This window comes from Equus przewalskii, chromosome 32, assembly GCF_037783145.1.
Source record: "Equus przewalskii isolate Varuska chromosome 32, EquPr2, whole genome shotgun sequence".
Lineage (NCBI taxonomy): Eukaryota > Metazoa > Chordata > Mammalia > Perissodactyla > Equidae > Equus > Equus przewalskii.
This window is the reverse complement of record NC_091862.1, coordinates 4,377,309-4,394,671: the sequence shown is the minus strand read 5'-3', so window position 1 is coordinate 4,394,671 and position 17,363 is coordinate 4,377,309. Positions and strand designations below refer to the sequence as shown.

Genomic DNA, 17,363 nt, shown 5'->3' with positions numbered 1-17,363 from the left:
GCAAGCAAATAATTTCAGCTTTGTTTGTCGGTCTGTTTCTTTTTAGTTTTAGCGGTCTTTATGTCACTCTTTGACAACGTATACTCATTTCCCTGTATCTTGTCTGGTGGTGTATATAAATGACACAGCGTGAGGCAGTGATAAGAGTTTAGGAACTGAGCAAGCCAAATCTTGGTTCGCATCCTAGCTTTATTATTGACAGTGTAGTCTAAAAAAATCAATTCACCATTTCACATTTTCATTCTTTCCCCTACATGTATGGCAAATATGGTACCTACTCAATAAGATTCTAGTGAACATAAATAACCAATAGAAAGGAACTTGAACATAGAGAATTCAACAAACATTAATAAAATCCAATTTATTTCTATATATGGTAAAAATTTTTCGGTTTCAGCTGCCGTCATTTTATCTCTAAAAGCAGAACGAATCGTGCCCCAAGGAAAGCTAATGATTGCAAAGAGAGCTGTAATGAACACACCTCCCTAATATCAACCTCCTGGTCCATAGAAAGCAAACGCTGTTTATCTCTTTCTTGCTTTCTGAACTCAAACTTTAATATTTTAAGTTAGGATTAAATCCCTCGTCTTTGTATTTCACCACTTACATTTAATCTTCACAACAGTCCTATATACGAATGTCCGAAGAAATCAGACTTGCATTTACTCCAAGTGCTCAGACCAGATCATAGGCAAAGTAGAGATAAAAAAATCCCAAGTCACAATGTTGTCACAAAGATAACAATCAGCTGAGACACCTGCCATGCAAAGCACTATGCTAGTGTTGTAATATTTGTAGAGTAGTGTATCATTATTTAATTAAATGAATATTAATTAGATGACTACTACATTTTATTAAATGCCCATATATATCCTTGCTTTGGCAAATAAGAAACAAGTTTGGTCTATACTGCAGTGATGCTGAAATTCTTATTCCTATCAAATGATTCAAAGTATTTTTCCCTGGAGAAAGTTATTAAATGAAAGCAGAAAATGCTCCAAGAAGTATTATTGTGATGAAGATGTATACAAAAGAAAAATTAATCAAAGGCATACATGTATTTATTTCAATATCTGAAGATACATATACCACATTAATTTTATTAGAGATTAAAACCAACAAAATGAAATGTATCTTCATTAATATACACATCTGCAAGCATCGACGCTATGTACATGGTGGCTGTAAATTTTCATAGGTCATTTTTCCATTCACTTGGGAGTTATTGTCTGCTTCTTTAAATTTTACAAATTCTTTAATAAATTCCCAGAAGTTCCTTAAAATAACAAATGAATACAATAGATTAGAAAACAGCACATTAAGCATAAAGGAAAATTTCAAAATAATTATTTTTAGGACACGTTTACTCAAAAACACACAGTGAGACTTTGCAATCCTCCACTTTCATTTTAAAGAATATTTTAGTAGAGTTTGGCCTTGAGTGCAGCAAAGATTCTCTCTGTATATGGGAAGAATCCCCTACAGCATTTTCCAGATTAAGTATGGTGTGACAGCAGAGGTGGATTTACCTTGAAGACAATGATATTTAAACTTCAGGTTCATGCACTTTCATTGCCAAGGCTATGGAAGGAGCCTTCCCAATTTTGTATTTGTAATTTTACATTCTTTTCCTCTGAAGACACCCAACATGATATAATGCCCCACAAAACCTGCATCCACTTGTATGGCTCATGCAGCTCCAGCACCCACTCTAATATCTTTTCCCCTCTGACTTTCTCTACCACGTACACTGAGAAGTGGAATGCTCCATTTTAATTTGACATGCTCCTTACAGCTAAGGATGGCCTTGAGACATGACGCTGTCCATGAGATACGGGTGGAAGTTCCCGCGAAGGGCTTTCCTTTCTAAATAAAGCAGAAAAGCTTCAAGATGAGAAGCTCTTTGCCATTTGACCTTCACTTTCCCCTTTCTTCCCCCATGGGACATGGACCCAATGCCTGAAGACAGCCCATACTGAGGCCCTGAGGAGGAAAATCACACTCAAGGAGAACTGGGAAGGAAGATGGAAGAGCCCTGGCTCCTTGATGATATCATTGAACATAGGCCACCTACAAATAAATGTCTTTTCGCTGTTGATAGAAATAAGCCCTTTCCATATGTAAACCACCAATGTTTTTCTGTTCCTCGCAGCCTTACCAAATCCCGAGATTTGAATTGTAGTACCAACTCTAAGAAAATTAACTATATAAAGTCTAAACTTATGTAACAGATAATATAAATCAGCCATTTCATTTTTAAATTAAAATTTTTAGAGTAAAGCAGGTATAGGTTTTTCAAAGATTTAATATCTCTGGAAACCATATAATTTGAGAAAAGTAAGCCATCCTCAGCCATGTGACTTTCCACTTTCCTGACCCCCCTCCCATGAGAATTCACCCTCAACTCTTGAGCTTTTTCCAAAGAATTTATTTTTATATTGCTAAGTAATATATACAGATTGAGATTTAAATCGTGGGCTAAGCCTTCTCAAGCACAGGAAAGGAGGTCACATGCATATTTAAAGTTAACACTCACGAATGTAAACACTTCAAAAGTATTGTCTAGCCTAATCTAGTTTTGAATGGGTGATTTTGGGAATAGCGTGAGATTATGTCAATTCTTTTATCATGGAATCAATACTTACTGCTGCTCCTCCTCACTCATCTTATTCTTCTTCATGCTCTGCTTCAAATGGTTTTCAATAATCTACCAAAAAGTAAAAGTCATTTGGTCATGTAAAATGGCATGATACTGGTCATATATAACAACAGTAATATTGAATCCAAAGAGATTACCACTCCTAGAATCAAGCATAACATAATAATTCATATTATATGTAATATAGAAAGATACACATATGTAATAGAAACAGAACTATAATCTATTATGCAACAAATTGTTAGCATGTATTTTGGAGGGGTATCCTAATAGTTGTTAGGGGAGCCAGTCCATTATATTCCTTGTCACTGAATAAACTCATCACAATTAATTGTTATGTGTGGAAGGGTTAAAGAAATGGTCGATTCGGATTGGCACATTCAACTATTAAAAAAGAATGTTTATTTTTTTCATTAATACACTAGCTTAAATATGTCCAGTTTTAAGCTAATGTCTGCATAGCCGGATATTCCTAGCATTACCAAAAGTTATCATTTAGAAAGATAATGCATATTTTCTTATTTGGTTTACAACCCAATACCAGAAGGCACTAGTGAAAATATTTTTGTTAAAAACATTGATTCATAAAAACTTACAAGTATTTTCTTCCTTAGAATTTTATTTGCTGTGTCCAATTTTATCGTTTCAGTCTGAAGGAGAAGTGGTTTTAAAAGAAAGATAGTTGGTTAAGAATATTTGTTAAATATTTTTCCCCATTTATAGAAGAAAAAGTATTATGTGAATGCTGTTATTCTAATTTCAAAAGTACCAATAGCACACCATTTAAAAACAGATGAATAAATAGAGCATGACGTGAAGGACATGCACTAAGATTCTGGCCCTCTTGGTCAAAAACTAAAAGAGGTGGGCTTGATTTTGCAAAACACTAGAGAATTGTAGGCAAATTCCAAAGCAGAAGAATTCTTCACTTTTCAGAACTAGTAAGAGATTTTGTTAAGGTGGCTGGATACAATATAAAAATACAAATGTCAATGTCACATATATACCAGCAATATATAATATATGTTATAATAAATTTTTATTTGTGCAGAACCTGGCTCAGTGTAACCATAAGCAGGACACCACAGCATATCAAAACTTACAATTTACTTTATATTGTTTATCAAGAAAGTGATTAGCAATAATTGTTAAAGACTACTTTGAATACAGTAGGCTCTCCTTTCAATGGCAGTAACTAATTCCTATCTTCCAGCATAATTGTACACCTAACTAAAAATCTAAGTATGGAGTTAATGTGGCACAACAGAAATTATAAGGACTTTGGAGCCCAAAAAGAAACTAAGCTTGTTCTCGGCTTTGCTATCTCCAAACTGTGTCATATTTGGCAAGTTACTTAACTTCTCTGAGATTCAGCTTAAACTAATTAGTACATATTAGACACTATGTGATGGCAGCCATTATTTTTATGACAAGCATTTTCTATACAAAATTGTTAAATTCTAAAACACATCAATTTACCTGAAAGAGATCCAATTTGACCCTTAACAGAGCTCCACAGAATTTTTATCACCCTCATTTTTTTTGTTTTAGCTAAGTTGTAATTATTCTAATCATTTGCTATAAATGTTTTGAAATGAAAACATATGTGGACCAAATTTTACATTGTTTTTTTACCCTATGGTAAAATCGAGTTGCTTCATGTGTTTCCCAAGGTTTTCAAGCAAAAGCACAATGTAAACATTCAAATAAATAAATTGCCTACCTCTATGCTTTTAATCTTGTTCTCAGTGATGTGTGAAATTCCAGTATGAACCAAAGTTGTTTTAATTTCTCTTTCAAGAGCTTGAATTTCATCCCATTTATTAAGTATTTCACACCTCGTCTTCTCAACCTTCTCTATAAGACTAAGGTTCTCCTCATCCATTACTTTTTTCTTGGATGATTCTGGAAATAATTTTTAAAAGCAAAGTATGACTGTGTTTAGTCTCTCAGCCTTTATTAATATAGTATGTATTATTAACAATATTAGGTATGTTACATATAGCTATAAAATATGATGTAACTCAAACTCTGAGCACATCAATATTCATAAAATGTTACTTTCCCATGAACCGTGTATTCTTTCTCACAAGTAATAATGACTCGAAGAATGCATGGGCAGAGGGACTACACTGTGGCAGGCTCTGTGCTCGAGGGTCTCATGAGTCATCACATCTGATCCTCACAATAAACCTGATAAGGAAGTACCATCATTATCCTGATTTAGCAGATAGGCAGCTGAAACTAAAGAAATAGAAATAAGGATCCTCGGAGCCTTGGTGACGCACTGGCCACCTTCCCTGTCAGGAACACACTCACAGCCCTGTCAAGGCCTCTACCACTGACTGGCATCCCGAACTCGGCCAGCCTTAGAAACGCACTGTGATCCATTAAAGCCGACTTCTTTGACCTAAGAATAAAAACGTAAAGGGTCTGTAAACCAGAATGGGCTGCCTTCATTGCTGTTACCCTGAAAGCCACAAGAGGCCACAGCTCCACTTCCTCTGCTTCAGTCCCGTGAGGATCCATTGAACAGGTGCTCACGGTTCCCTTTTTAAGACCCAGCATGTATTTCAAGGCACTTTCTCCAGAATGAACTTTTTTTTTTCTTTTAATCTTCCTTCCTCCCCCTCCCCCCCAAAGATTGGCACCAGGGCTAACAACTGTTGCCAATTTTTTTTTTCTGCTTTATCTCCCCAAACCCCGTCCTGTACACAGTTGTATATCTTGGTTGCACGTCCTTCTAGTTGTAGGATGTGGGACGCCGCCTCAACGTGGCCTGACGAGCAGTGCCATGTTCGCGCCCAGGATCCGAACCCTGGGCCGCCGCAGCGGAGCGCACGAACTTAACCACCCAGCCACGGAGCCGGCCTCCAGAGTGAACAACTTTTAGTCCTTCAACATTTCCTCATGGGATCTGATTCCCATATTTAGATCATTTGGTCAATTTCCTTAGGATGTATTCCAAATGTCTTGGTCAAAACTTGACATAATTTTCTCTACATAAGGTCCTGAATTAATTCAATGTTCCACTAAAAACCACAAAGATTGGGGCCAGCCCTGTAGCTGAGTGGTTAAGTTCACGTGCTCTGCTTCAGCGGCCCAGGGTTTCCCTGGTTCAGATCCTGGACACGGACATGGCACCACTCGTCAGGCCATGCTGAGGCAGCGTCCCACATGCCACAACCAGAAGGACCCACAACTAAAATATACAACTATGTGCTGGGGGTATTTGGGGAGAAAAAGCAGAAGAAAAAAAAGAAGATTGGCAACAGTTGTTAGCTCAGGTGCGAATCTTTAAAAAAAAACAACAAAAAAAACCCCACAAAGATTGTAAAGAATAATGAAATGATGGAGACACTGTCTCTGGGTACAGAGAAACTAAATAATCAAAGGTGCCCAAAAGAAAAGAAACTGAAATAATAAACTTTTAACCCTGACGGAAGTTCTTACAGAGACCAACTGCTTCCTTGTGTCTTTAAAGTATTTCATTTAAACCACTTCAGATTAAATGAAGTCTTAGATTATTTCTAAACAACTTGATGGGAAAAAGTAAATGAATAAAATTGAATAATCTGTCTGGAAAACTCTTTCAAATAACTAATAGCAGGAGGCCGTGAACAGGGGACCAGGTTTGAAGATTCCTCACCCAAAAGTCCCAGACAAACATATGTCAGAAGAACATCACTTGCCTGATTTTTCCTTAGCAGATTGTAGCAAGACACGCTCCAACTCTAACTCACTTCTGAGTCTACGGTTTGATAAAAAATAGTGAAACATTAGAACCCCATTGGCACTTTTTTCTTTCATCTTTTTTCTAATTGAGAAATAAAAACTGATCTTATTAGTTTCTAGCAAAAAAGAAAATTTACGATATACATAAAATGAGAGACTAAGTCAAGCTAGATAAATGAGAAAACACTTTCTTACCAAGATTGCGTAAACTACTAATTAAAGGAACTAGTTAACGTAAAATACATGATTTACAATAGAGTTTATTGATATTATTTTGTGACCTGAATTTCTAAGAAGCAAGGAGGCAAAGAAAATATTTTACACTCGGAGGCAAACAACAAATCAAGGGCAATAGAAAGATCTTACTGATGTTGGAATATACATTGTATTTTCCCTGTGCATTATGATTTCATTCCACAGATACAATTTACTAATTCCACTATATTTAAACTAAAAATAAAATACAAGAAATATTAAAAGAAGAAAATAAAAACCTTTGCAATGGATCCTCTTCCTGGTTCAAAATAAACTAAATCAACTATCTTATTTCTAACAGATTTACAGAGAGAGAAAAAAGGAATCTAATAAATATTGCATACACTGAGGTATTCACTGTGATTTGGTTAAAAACATCAAAACCACAAATGGCTTAATGCTGCAAATCTAGAAGGGGCCTAATAGTTTCAGATTTTCATACACATTAGCTCATTTTATCAGAGATTAAAAGAGAAACAGCAAGGTATTAGGACCCCCAATGTTAAGAAATTGAGGTTGAATGGATTAATTATAATGATAAAGGCCTTTTCAATATGTAGATTCCAAGGGTTGAGTTTCCAGACATTCTTACTATATTATAGTTTTAAATATTATTTACGTTTCTATTCCATTGCTTTGTTTTTCTTCTTCAGGGACTTTAATTATATGTAAATTGGATCTTCTTTGCTGATCTTCTGTTTCAAGCCCTTTTTCTCTGACTCATTTTCTCTCTCTGTCATTTTCATTCTCTTGATGTTTTCCTGCTTTTCTCTAATGCCCTTGATTATATTTTCACTCCGAGATATTCCTCCTTGGGCATGTCATAATTTAGTCTTGATCTGTAATTTTGACTTTTTCACCTGTCTTTCCTTAATTGTCAAATCTTGTTTCACGTCTTCCCTTTTTTGCTGTTGTTGATTTATGTGCTTAGGTTTTAAATTTCTGACTGAAGGTTGTTTTCATATCCTGAAATGCTCTGTTGAGAGTATTTCATTTGGTTTGGAGTGCTGTGGCACAGTTTTCTTCTCCAACTGTTTGCTGTTATTGTTGGATGGCAGGATTTTCATCAGTTAAATTGTTTGGGTTCTCATATTCTGTTTTCTTTTTATAGTAGTTTGTGTGGACAAAGATCCTTATACCTCTGCCATTTTGTGGGCACGGCTAGTGGTCTGGGGTAGTGTGCAAGATTCCTAATTCAAGAGGACACATCTGTCAGAGTAGCAAATTATGCTCTTGCTGTTTTGGGGTCTTTTGTTTTGTCTTGTTTTGGTTTTTTGCTGGATAGCTTTTTTTTGGAGGAAAGGAAGAACCACAGTGGGAGGCACTGTGTACGCTTCGATGTTCTTCTTTGATGGAATTCTAAATTCCCCATCTTTGCTTCTTGTCTCTTCAGTGCACAGTTGCAACGGATGCTGATCACTTCTTTTAATCCTCTTCTCACCCAGGTCATTAGCATTTCAGAATTGTTTCCCTGCTTCCACACTCACTTTGAAGTCCTTTCCTTTTAAGTCAGTGCTCTGATCGATCTACCGGCAACCTTTGCAATATTCTCACTTAGGATAGATTCTCTCTCTCTCTTTCTCTCTCTCTCTCTTTCTCTCTCTCCCTCTGGCAGTGGCTTTAGAACAATTTTAGGTCTTCTGTTAGCTCCGTTCTTCTCTCTTCTCCAAACTGCCCTTACTGTCACAAAGGTTTGCAGAAAGAGAGTGGATAATGGTTCACCAGCATTTGATGTGCCTTTCTTCATTTTCAGGTATTTTGAATTTTGGATGCTTTCCGTCTTCTAGTTACACTGAAGGTGTAGTTTTGTTTTTTGGTTTTTGTTTCTTGTTTTATTTTCTTGAGGCTATTTAGGGTGTGTCGAATTTGCTTTAATCTTTTTTTTTTTTTTAATCTTTTACAAAAAGTATACCCTATCTGATTGCGATTTCATCCTGGAAGACTATACAGGGAGGAGAAAGATTTTTTTAAGTTAAGATAATAAGGGCATTCATAAAAGGTGTCTAGAATTTACAGCATTCCCATCTGTCAATAAGTTCTCAAGGGACCACCAAAGAACACATAAGATTCCTTCAGAAACCTCCCCAAACTCCTCTGGTAGAAACACCAGATCTAGAATACCCTAGTCCCATATGTCCCTGCTTGTGGAAGATGCCAGATGATGGACAGGAAGTAGATAAAGGTAGCATGCCTCAGCCAATAATGCAGCAAAAAGGGAAATATATGCTCATCACATGGTCTAAGATACAGTAAAATAGTATGATCCCAACACGGATCAAGTCAGCTGGTTAACCCTTACTTGTCATTACGCTCCACGGCTGCTTTGACAGCCCTCACCCACGCCCTCAGTTCCTCCCTGGCCTGGTCGACATCCTCTGTCTTCACAGATCTCCTCTGCAGCCCTTTGAGGTGAGCCAGCAAAGTCTAGGCAGGACAAACACACAGGAAGGGTGAGAATCTTCCTTTGTTGTGGTTACAGTGCATTCAAGATGTCCTGAGCCAAAATCTACATTCTAGTTAAAACAGGTAAATAGGGAGGGCTTCAGGGAGAGGATAATATTGGAGGTGGGATAACCAGTCATGTGACGATCCAGGTAAAATTTTTTTATATATATTTTAAGGTTTTGTTTTCCTAAGAAATTCAGAAATCAGTGGGGGGTTGCGTGGTTTGTGTGGGGGAAATAAAGTGCTTCGAGTACATCATTATCTTTACTACAACTATTTCTTCTAAGTGAGTGAGAATCAATTAATTCATTTACTGCACACAGATATAAAGCAGTGCTGTACTCAAACGTGGAGCTGATGGGCTGCCAAGTTTCCAGAAACTGGAAGAAGGATGCAGTGCCCCGTTGGCCTGGGGATTTTTTGCATTCCGGTGTTTGATTGAGATACAGGCATATATGTTCCTTTTTGACTCAAGCTTGAAAGATAAGAAACAGGGTAGACCCCCCCCAACTGGAGCCTCTGTTTATTTCTGTCAAACAAAAGCTTATTTTTCTGCAGCATGAAAAGCTCAAAACAAAGAAAGCAATGCACACAGCTGATTTTGGATTAAGAAGGAAGTTAGAACTGACCTCCTTGTAATGTTGGGTTTTTTTACACAAAGTAAGAAACTACGCTTCCCAATTTATAAGACAGAATTTTTAAACTTGAATGAATTCAAAACATCAAAAGTCATCTTAGCTCCAGGGTTATATTCTCCTGGTTTTGGTAGGTGATAAAGTTATTCTTGAAGTCTGTTTTCCTTACTAAACATCCACAGGTGTGACCCAAGTCTGGAGGGAACACCTGGAAGTTGTCACCAGTTAGATGAGGCCACAGGTTCATGCATGCTTCATGCTACTCGTCACAATGTCTCCTTTATACTCTTCACTGGGGATAACAACTGGACATGCTTTCTGATAATTAGTGACATGGTACCATTTATATTCCCAAACTGTTTACGTATGGTTTGGGAATATAGTGTTATGTCAGGAGATGCACCACTCAGATCTCTGCCTCCAACATCTGTGTCTGTGTCTAAACTTCCCTCTTCTTATAAGGACACTCATCACTGGATTAGGACTCACTCTAATGATCTCATCTTAACTTGATTACATCTATACAGAATCTGTTTCCCAAGAAGGTCACATTCACAGCTTCCAGGTGGACACAAAGTTTTGGAGGAGATTTATTCAACCCAGGACGGTTGCCTCATTGGGAGAATGCAGAAAAGAATGTGTAATTCAGAAGGTCCTTGTGAGGTGTCAATGAGACAAGGACCACACCCATGCATTATGGGAGCTGATGTTCAATAAAGGACAATTAAAAACAGTTTTGGAAGCTCTGTTTTAAGCTATCCATGGGACATTTTCTTACTTTTATATTATAGTCATAATAAATGGTCACAACCTTAGAGGCTTAACACAAATTTATTATCTCAGTTCTGTAGGGCAGAAGTCTGGGTTGGCTCAGCTGGGCCCTGTTAGGGTCTCACAGGGCTGAAACCAAGGTGTGGGCTGGGCTGCACTCCTCTCTGGAGGCTCTGGGGCAGAATCTCCTACCAAGGTCATTCAGGTTGTTGGCAGAAGCCAGATCCTTGTGGTTGTAGGACTGAAGTTTCATTCTCCTGCTGGTTGTCAGCCGAGACTGCTCTCAGCTCCTAGAAACTTCTCTCTAGTCCCAGCACATGGGCCTTCCGTCTCAGAGCCCCCAGCGGCCGTGGAATCTTTCTCATGCTTGGAATCGCCTCTCCCTTCTGACTCCAGCCAGAGTACGTTCTCTGCTTTTAGGGGCTCATTTGATTAGATTGGGCCCATTCAAATAATCCAGGATAATCTCCCTGTTTTAAGGTCTGCAACTTGCCTACCCCAGATACTTAAGTGTCAACATCCAGTGAGAAGCTGGATAGAGGTACAATTTGGAACTCACAGAAAAGATCTGGGAGACCTATACAAAGCTGGGGATCATCAGTGTAATGGGGCTACGCAAATGGATCTCATCTAGCAGGGAGAGAGTGAGAAACGAGAGAGGGACAATTCTGAGCAACACCAACATGCGAGCTCTGGGTCACGGAGGGTTAAGCCAGCAGAGATCACTGAGAATTGGTGGCCTCCTCCTCCCTGACCAGCATTATCATCATGAGCAGAAGTTAAGTTCTCTACCCACAACACCCATCAGCTAGTATCAAGCCCATCTCTAATAAAAGTATCAGCTATATTGAATTATGGAGGCACAAATGGGGCTTCTTGGATTCAGAATGTTTTCTACTGCTCCTGAAATATGAAGAAATAGGCTCATTTAGGCACCTGCAGGATTGATTGTTACCTCATACTGGGCTGTGGGCTGGGACTCCAGAAGTATTGTCATGTAGAGTTCATATGTGTCCTGTACCACAAAAAAAAAAAAAAAAAAGAGAGAGAGAAAAACCCATTGGATAGGTGGTATGGGATAACGAGACTAAAGGTTATTTGTGTGTGTGAGTAGTACGGACTTAAGGATGTCAGTTTTTAGATCATTTCAAAAACTAGAAAATATTCCTGCAATATGTTAAACACTGTACACACTAAAATGTATCAATTTCACTATCTTTGAAACATATTTGAATATTAACTATGGATCACCTCAAAACAGTATCATAAAATCACTTGACACATGGTAAGACCATGTGAGCTCCTGCCATTCGGAAGCTCCATGGATCGGGTCCTGTTGACCTGCCATAGATGAGCTCTGCAGGGATGAAGACATTCTCTGGAGAACAGGACACACCGTATTGCTGCTTCTAAGTATTCTCTGCCCTTGAGGACTTAGACAATAGCAGGATCTGTAAGCAACCTACTTTCAACTTAGCTCCAATAGGAAGGTCATTTTCATCATGAAATCACAACAAACTTATAATTCCATAAAGAATCATGTAAAATTACATATGCATCATTATAAAAGTTTATATGTTACCTATGTAGCTTTTATAAAAGTTTATATATAATTAGGAAGCTTTAGTGGAAAAATACGAGCTTAAGGAGTGAGTAAGCTGGGTGTTTACGCCACATGGCCCACTTAGGATTCATGTGGCTGTAGGCACATTACTTCCAGGCTCTGTGAGGGATTTTCCTCGTCTGTAGAAAGGAGACCATGATACTTGGCAGAATTTCTGTGCGAGTTGAGATCATGTGCGCAGAAGATCATGCATGGCTTTCAATTGTTATGTGGGAGATATATGTTTCTATTACCTTCACTTCTTTCAAGATATCACCAAATATCAAAGAACTATTGCAAATGTCTTCAAAAATTTTCCCAAAGACCTGTAGTCTGTTGAACTGCTGAGGGTCGCATACGCATACTTTCTGGAGCTCCTGGAGGAAAAACAGAACCAGACCGGTTCAGGATGTCTTGATTTCCCTTCCCAAATAGTTTCTCAGGTTAAGGAATCAGAATCCCCATGGGGCTTTCTATCAGAGGATACAGCTCCCACTGCCCAAGCGTTAGGTCTGGGCAGAGCCCAGTGGGAAATCAAGATGCATCTGATTTCCTCCAGCCAGTACTGAGAACCTTACATTGTCATCCAAGTTTTGTCTTCTTTTCTTTAGTCACCCCTTTGCATCTTGTCCTCAAGGATTCACTCTCTGCCTCCATGATGACCCCAAGGTCTGTCTCTTTCCTCAGTCCTCTCAGCCAAAAATCTCACCAAGGTTTGGTTATCTGGTATGTATCACGTGCAATACCCAGAGCCTCGCACGCTCAACGCATCACTTCACAGCACACTTAACCACCTTCAAAGACATGTGTGACTCATAGGCAGCCTTTCCTTATGTCATGTAACTGTCAACTCTCTCCTCCCTCTCCCTTCACCTTCTTTCATTGTGACTTAGGCAAACCTCTTCTCGGATCCTTCTGCTATCTCGTGAACATTTTATTTACCATAGCTGCTATGCAGCATCTAATGCTTCCAATTATGAAATCACCTCCAACTTACCAGTCTCCAAACTTAGCCTTCTTTTATCTCACCCCAACCATTATCATCTACATCCTGTTCAGATGTTCTCAGCACCTGGCAGCCTTGTTCTATTCTGCCTGGAAACATAAATGAGGCACCTGAGGGCGAGTCTCTTCCCACAGTATTTAGATTCCTAGAGCTACGGCACTTACGTGGACAGTATTGCAAAACTGCCTTCCTTACCTGTTCCAGCTTCTTTTCATGGCATATTGCTGCCTTGCCCCCAGTGAAATCATTCTTCAGTAGATCTTGCTTGGCAAGAACTTCTTTTTCGAAACACAAGAACTTCCTATACTTGTCTGCTTTCGTCACGCCGGCCAAGTACGAGCTGATGTACTGGTATTCAGCCTTGCCTGGGGGTGACATCACGCACTGACGGCTGGACTTGACTGTTTTGGACTTGAGAACCTTCATCTCTGGCAGTCTTAGTTCTTCCTTCTTGCGTCCTTCAGAAGAACCCTCTCCTCTTGGAGCCATCTTTGGAATGAGATCCTCTTCTGAACTGTGGGAAGTGTGTGCCACAGGGTTCAAATACCTGAAGAGTGGTGTGTTCTGGGCATCGTTTGGACGCAGGGCTGTGTTGATGGTAAAATAAGCCCAGGCATCTTTCATCTGTGCAATCTTCTTATCGAAAGGCTTTTCCACTCTGACGATTCTTTCCCCCTTTGGCCTATTGGCATTGGGCCAGTGATGCAAGATCGTCGCAGGTGGCCTGTAGAGCTTATTGGGATTCAGGTGTCCAGAGATGTAAAGGTAGACGTCATCTCTATGGTCTCTCTGAAGTCTGTTCAGGAGTTTCGTTAGATTGCATAAAGTCTTAACATAGGGCGTCTCACAGTGTTTCCACCTCAGGTAGACTGGTCGGGAAAGATAATAAGATGATTAAACATCATTCCTAGGTCCACAATAAGGCAATGAGGCAGTGTGTGCATTTGCTGAACTAGAATATCGCATTCCCAAGGGAGAGACTGGCGGATAGGGGAAAAGGGTACACGGGCAGGGCTGGGCAAGCGAGAAGCACATCAGATGCACGCGATGCGCAGTTCCCGTCAGAAAGCCCAGGAGCCTGCAGAGCCAGGAAGAAGGAAGACGGGGTTTTGACTCAACGGATGGTCTCTTACAATGTTAGCGAAGGCCTTGTAAGAAAAGTCTAAAAGTGTAATTATAATTCTTAACGATGATGCTTAAAGACATCTACACTAGGGAATAAACAAAGGTGTTTTTCTTTCTCCCTCAATGCTGAAATGTCTCAGGAGTCCTTGACGAACCCCTCCGTGATAGACGAGTTGTTCACTCCTTCCCCTCCCACCGCACTTGTGGGACGATAATGAGCCACAGAGCAAAATTTGTGGGTATGTCGACAGGGACCCCTCCACAAAGGGCCCCACTTCTCATGGGTCCCAGTGGTAAAGCTCCATTTGGGCACATGGCCCAAGACATAAGAAAGTGGGAGATGTGGCCCTTTGAATCAGTTTCCTGACTACGTGAATGCAAAGAACTTACACAATCTCTCTGAACCATAGTTTCTCCCTCTGCAAAATCAGAGTGACCATCCTACGCAAAGGGTTGATTGACAACCAAATGGAATAGCTTTTGGTAAAGAAGCATATGGATGGAGTAGATACTCCATAAATGGTACCCATTTTTATTAAAGGACTACAGTACAGGGAATACCTTACTAAATGCTTCTGGTAGAACATGAGTAGGTCCAGACTTCAGGATGAGAAAAGGGGATTTCTTTCTGGGGGGGTACACTGTGATGGTCTTGGAGCAGATAGCCTGTAGCATAACCTTCCAGAAAGACCCGGAGGAATAAATAAGCAGATGTCCTTCTGTCCACCAAAGCTGAGATCTACCATGCTTCCTGAGCTGGGTAGGACACTGGTGACAGAGAGAAAACCAGCCATCTCAGCCCTCTAGGGCCCCATCCTGAGCTCCCACAGGCCAAGGTTCCACCTACGCCCACACGCCCATCACAGCCTTCAGTCCCCAGGAGCATCCCCACTGTAATGAGTCCCATTTTGAAAAAGAGAAGCTGAGAGCGCTTACGTGCCTGACTCAGGTCCAGACGTCTGACACGTGGCAGCACTGACCTCTGAGTGCAGCTATTTACCCTAACTGTTGGATCATTTCGCTCATTTCACAACTGCCTGTGCAAAGGGAGGCGGGGACAGGGCTTTCTGGGACCCATGCCATATCCAAACCCATTTCTCTGACCAGTCCATGTCCAGATGCAATGACAAGAAATCAGGACAAACCACTTTCTCTATTTTCATCTAAGAGAAGAAATGAGGGCCCAGAGAACATAAGGAACCGCAATAGCTTCTATTGCCATGTAACAAATGACCGCAAACTTAACAGTTGCAAACCCACATGTTAGCTCTGGGTTCTGTGGGCAGCACGTCAGCCTGGAGGGGCTGGGTTCCCTGCTCTGGGTATCACAATGGGGCTATCAGGGTGTGGGTCTGGCTGAATGCTTGGAGGCTTTTGGGGGAAAATCCACTTCCGGGCTCAGTCTTATTGTGATAGAACCTAGTTCCTTATGACTGTAGGACTGAGGTCCCCAATCCCTAGTTTGCTGCTGGCAGGAGTCTCTCTCAGCCCCTAGGGGCCGCCCACCTTCCTGGACACATGACCCCCCTCCGTCTCCAAGCCAGCATGGGCACTTCACATACTTCCTGTGCCCCTGACCTCTGAGCCCTCTGTGTGCAGCCGCATGTGATTAGGTAAGGCCCACCTGACACTGTCCCTATATTGAGGTCACTGGTGCTATAGGACACAGCATGATCATGAAGCACTCTCTCCTCATGGTTCCAGTCCTGGGGACTAGGCTGGACATGTGCACCAGGGGGCACAGAAACTTGGGGCATTCCAGAGTCCTGCCTGCCTCAGGGATGTCGCCAAGCCCAGAGCCCAGCCTCCTCGTGCATTGTCCAGTGAGGAAACAAGTCATCCTTTCCTCCTTGTGTGGTTGGATACTGGAGCAAATGTTTCCAGCAGTGGGATTCTTGAGAATTGCTCCCTATTGATTATCTTAGGACTTCAAAGAAACCGCTTATGAAATGTTAAAATATTAATAGAACAGTTCTTCAAGACAGATAATCATTATAATTCATCAAAGGCATCAACGCTTAAAGAAAACACTGAGCAAAGCATTAGTTGGACTTCTCCAGAGAAACAGAACCAATAGGATGTGTATATAAAGAGATTTATTTGAAGGAATTGGCTCACATGATTATGCAGCCTGGCAAGTCCAAAATCTGCAGGGTGGTCCAGCAGGTTGGAGACCCAGTTCACATCCAAAGGCTTTCTGCTGGAGAAATCCCTCTTGCTTTGGGGAGGTCAGTCTTTGTTCTTTTAAGGCCTTCCACTGATTAGATGAGGCCCACCCACTTTATGGAGGGCAATCTGCTTTACTCAAAATCTACTGAGCTGAATATTAACCTCATCCAAAAAAACACCCTCAACAAAAACATCCAGGATGATGTCTGACCAAGTATCTGTGTACTGTGGCCGACCTACCTTGACACATAAAATTCACCATCACACACATTATACCAACGCTTTTTGCAAAATGGGAGAAGGAGGCAACTTAGTCATTGTGTTATCCTTTGCTTATTTTATTTCCAAAAAGGATTTGGAGGCACCAGCAAATTAATTAGCAAAATCACCTTTCTACTTAGAATACTTTTGACTTAGATTGAAATAAGACTTCTTCACTAGACTTGGAGAATCCAGAGTCCTTTGCTGTCTGCCAAGTTCTTATAATACATACAGATCCCCTCCTGGCAATGAATATTTTAATTATTTTCCTAATGAAAACATGCTGATTTGTATATCTTGCCATCTCAAACTGACTGCAAAAAAAGAAAAAAAAATTGAAACAATTCATTGGAAAATGTGGTTCTTTATAGTATAATAAGGAAATAAATTTGCTGTAAGTAAAACCAAACTGACTTTTTGAATAGATATTGATAGGGAAGACATAGTAACAGGTTTTTTGGATTAGGTTTGAATTAATCAAGGTTTCAAACATTGTAAAGATTTGACATTTTAAAACGTAGAGTTTTTTTTGTTTTTGTTTTTGTTTTTAGTAATTCATCTTTTTCAGGATAGAAGCAACAGATCTTTAATGTCAAAGTTATTACGGATCAATGTTCCTTTGTGTGTTATCCGGTCTCTGTGAATCCTGGAATCCCATAGAAGTTCTTGCTGGTCTCTTTCCACAATATCCTTATACCA

General features: G+C 40.0%; 1 protein-coding gene across 4 annotated transcripts in view; it reads right to left on the bottom strand.

Moving 5' to 3' along the window:
* Window positions 1-1,043: 1,043 nt before the first annotated feature.
* The window catches only part of C32H6orf118 (chromosome 32 C6orf118 homolog), a 19,516-nt gene continuing 3,196 nt past the window's right edge, over window positions 1,044-17,363 (bottom strand). For 2 of the 4 annotated variants that reach the window (XM_070603244.1, XM_070603243.1), the window contains exons 2-10: window positions 13,305-13,978; window positions 12,358-12,480; window positions 11,456-11,515; window positions 8,949-9,073; window positions 6,352-6,410; window positions 4,383-4,564; window positions 3,256-3,309; window positions 2,646-2,707; window positions 1,044-1,276 (exon numbers count right to left, since the gene is read on the bottom strand). In XM_070603244.1, the coding sequence (XP_070459345.1) occupies window positions 1,168-1,276; window positions 2,646-2,707; window positions 3,256-3,309; window positions 4,383-4,564; window positions 6,352-6,410; window positions 8,949-9,073; window positions 11,456-11,515; window positions 12,358-12,480; window positions 13,305-13,978 (1,448 nt within the window). In that variant the 3' untranslated portion in view covers window positions 1,044-1,167. The remainder of the gene's footprint in view (window positions 1,277-2,645; window positions 2,708-3,255; window positions 3,310-4,382; window positions 4,565-6,351; window positions 6,411-8,948; window positions 9,074-11,455; window positions 11,516-12,357; window positions 12,481-13,304; window positions 13,979-17,363) is intronic. The other 2 variants (XM_070603246.1, XM_070603245.1) reach the window with 1 other exon arrangement.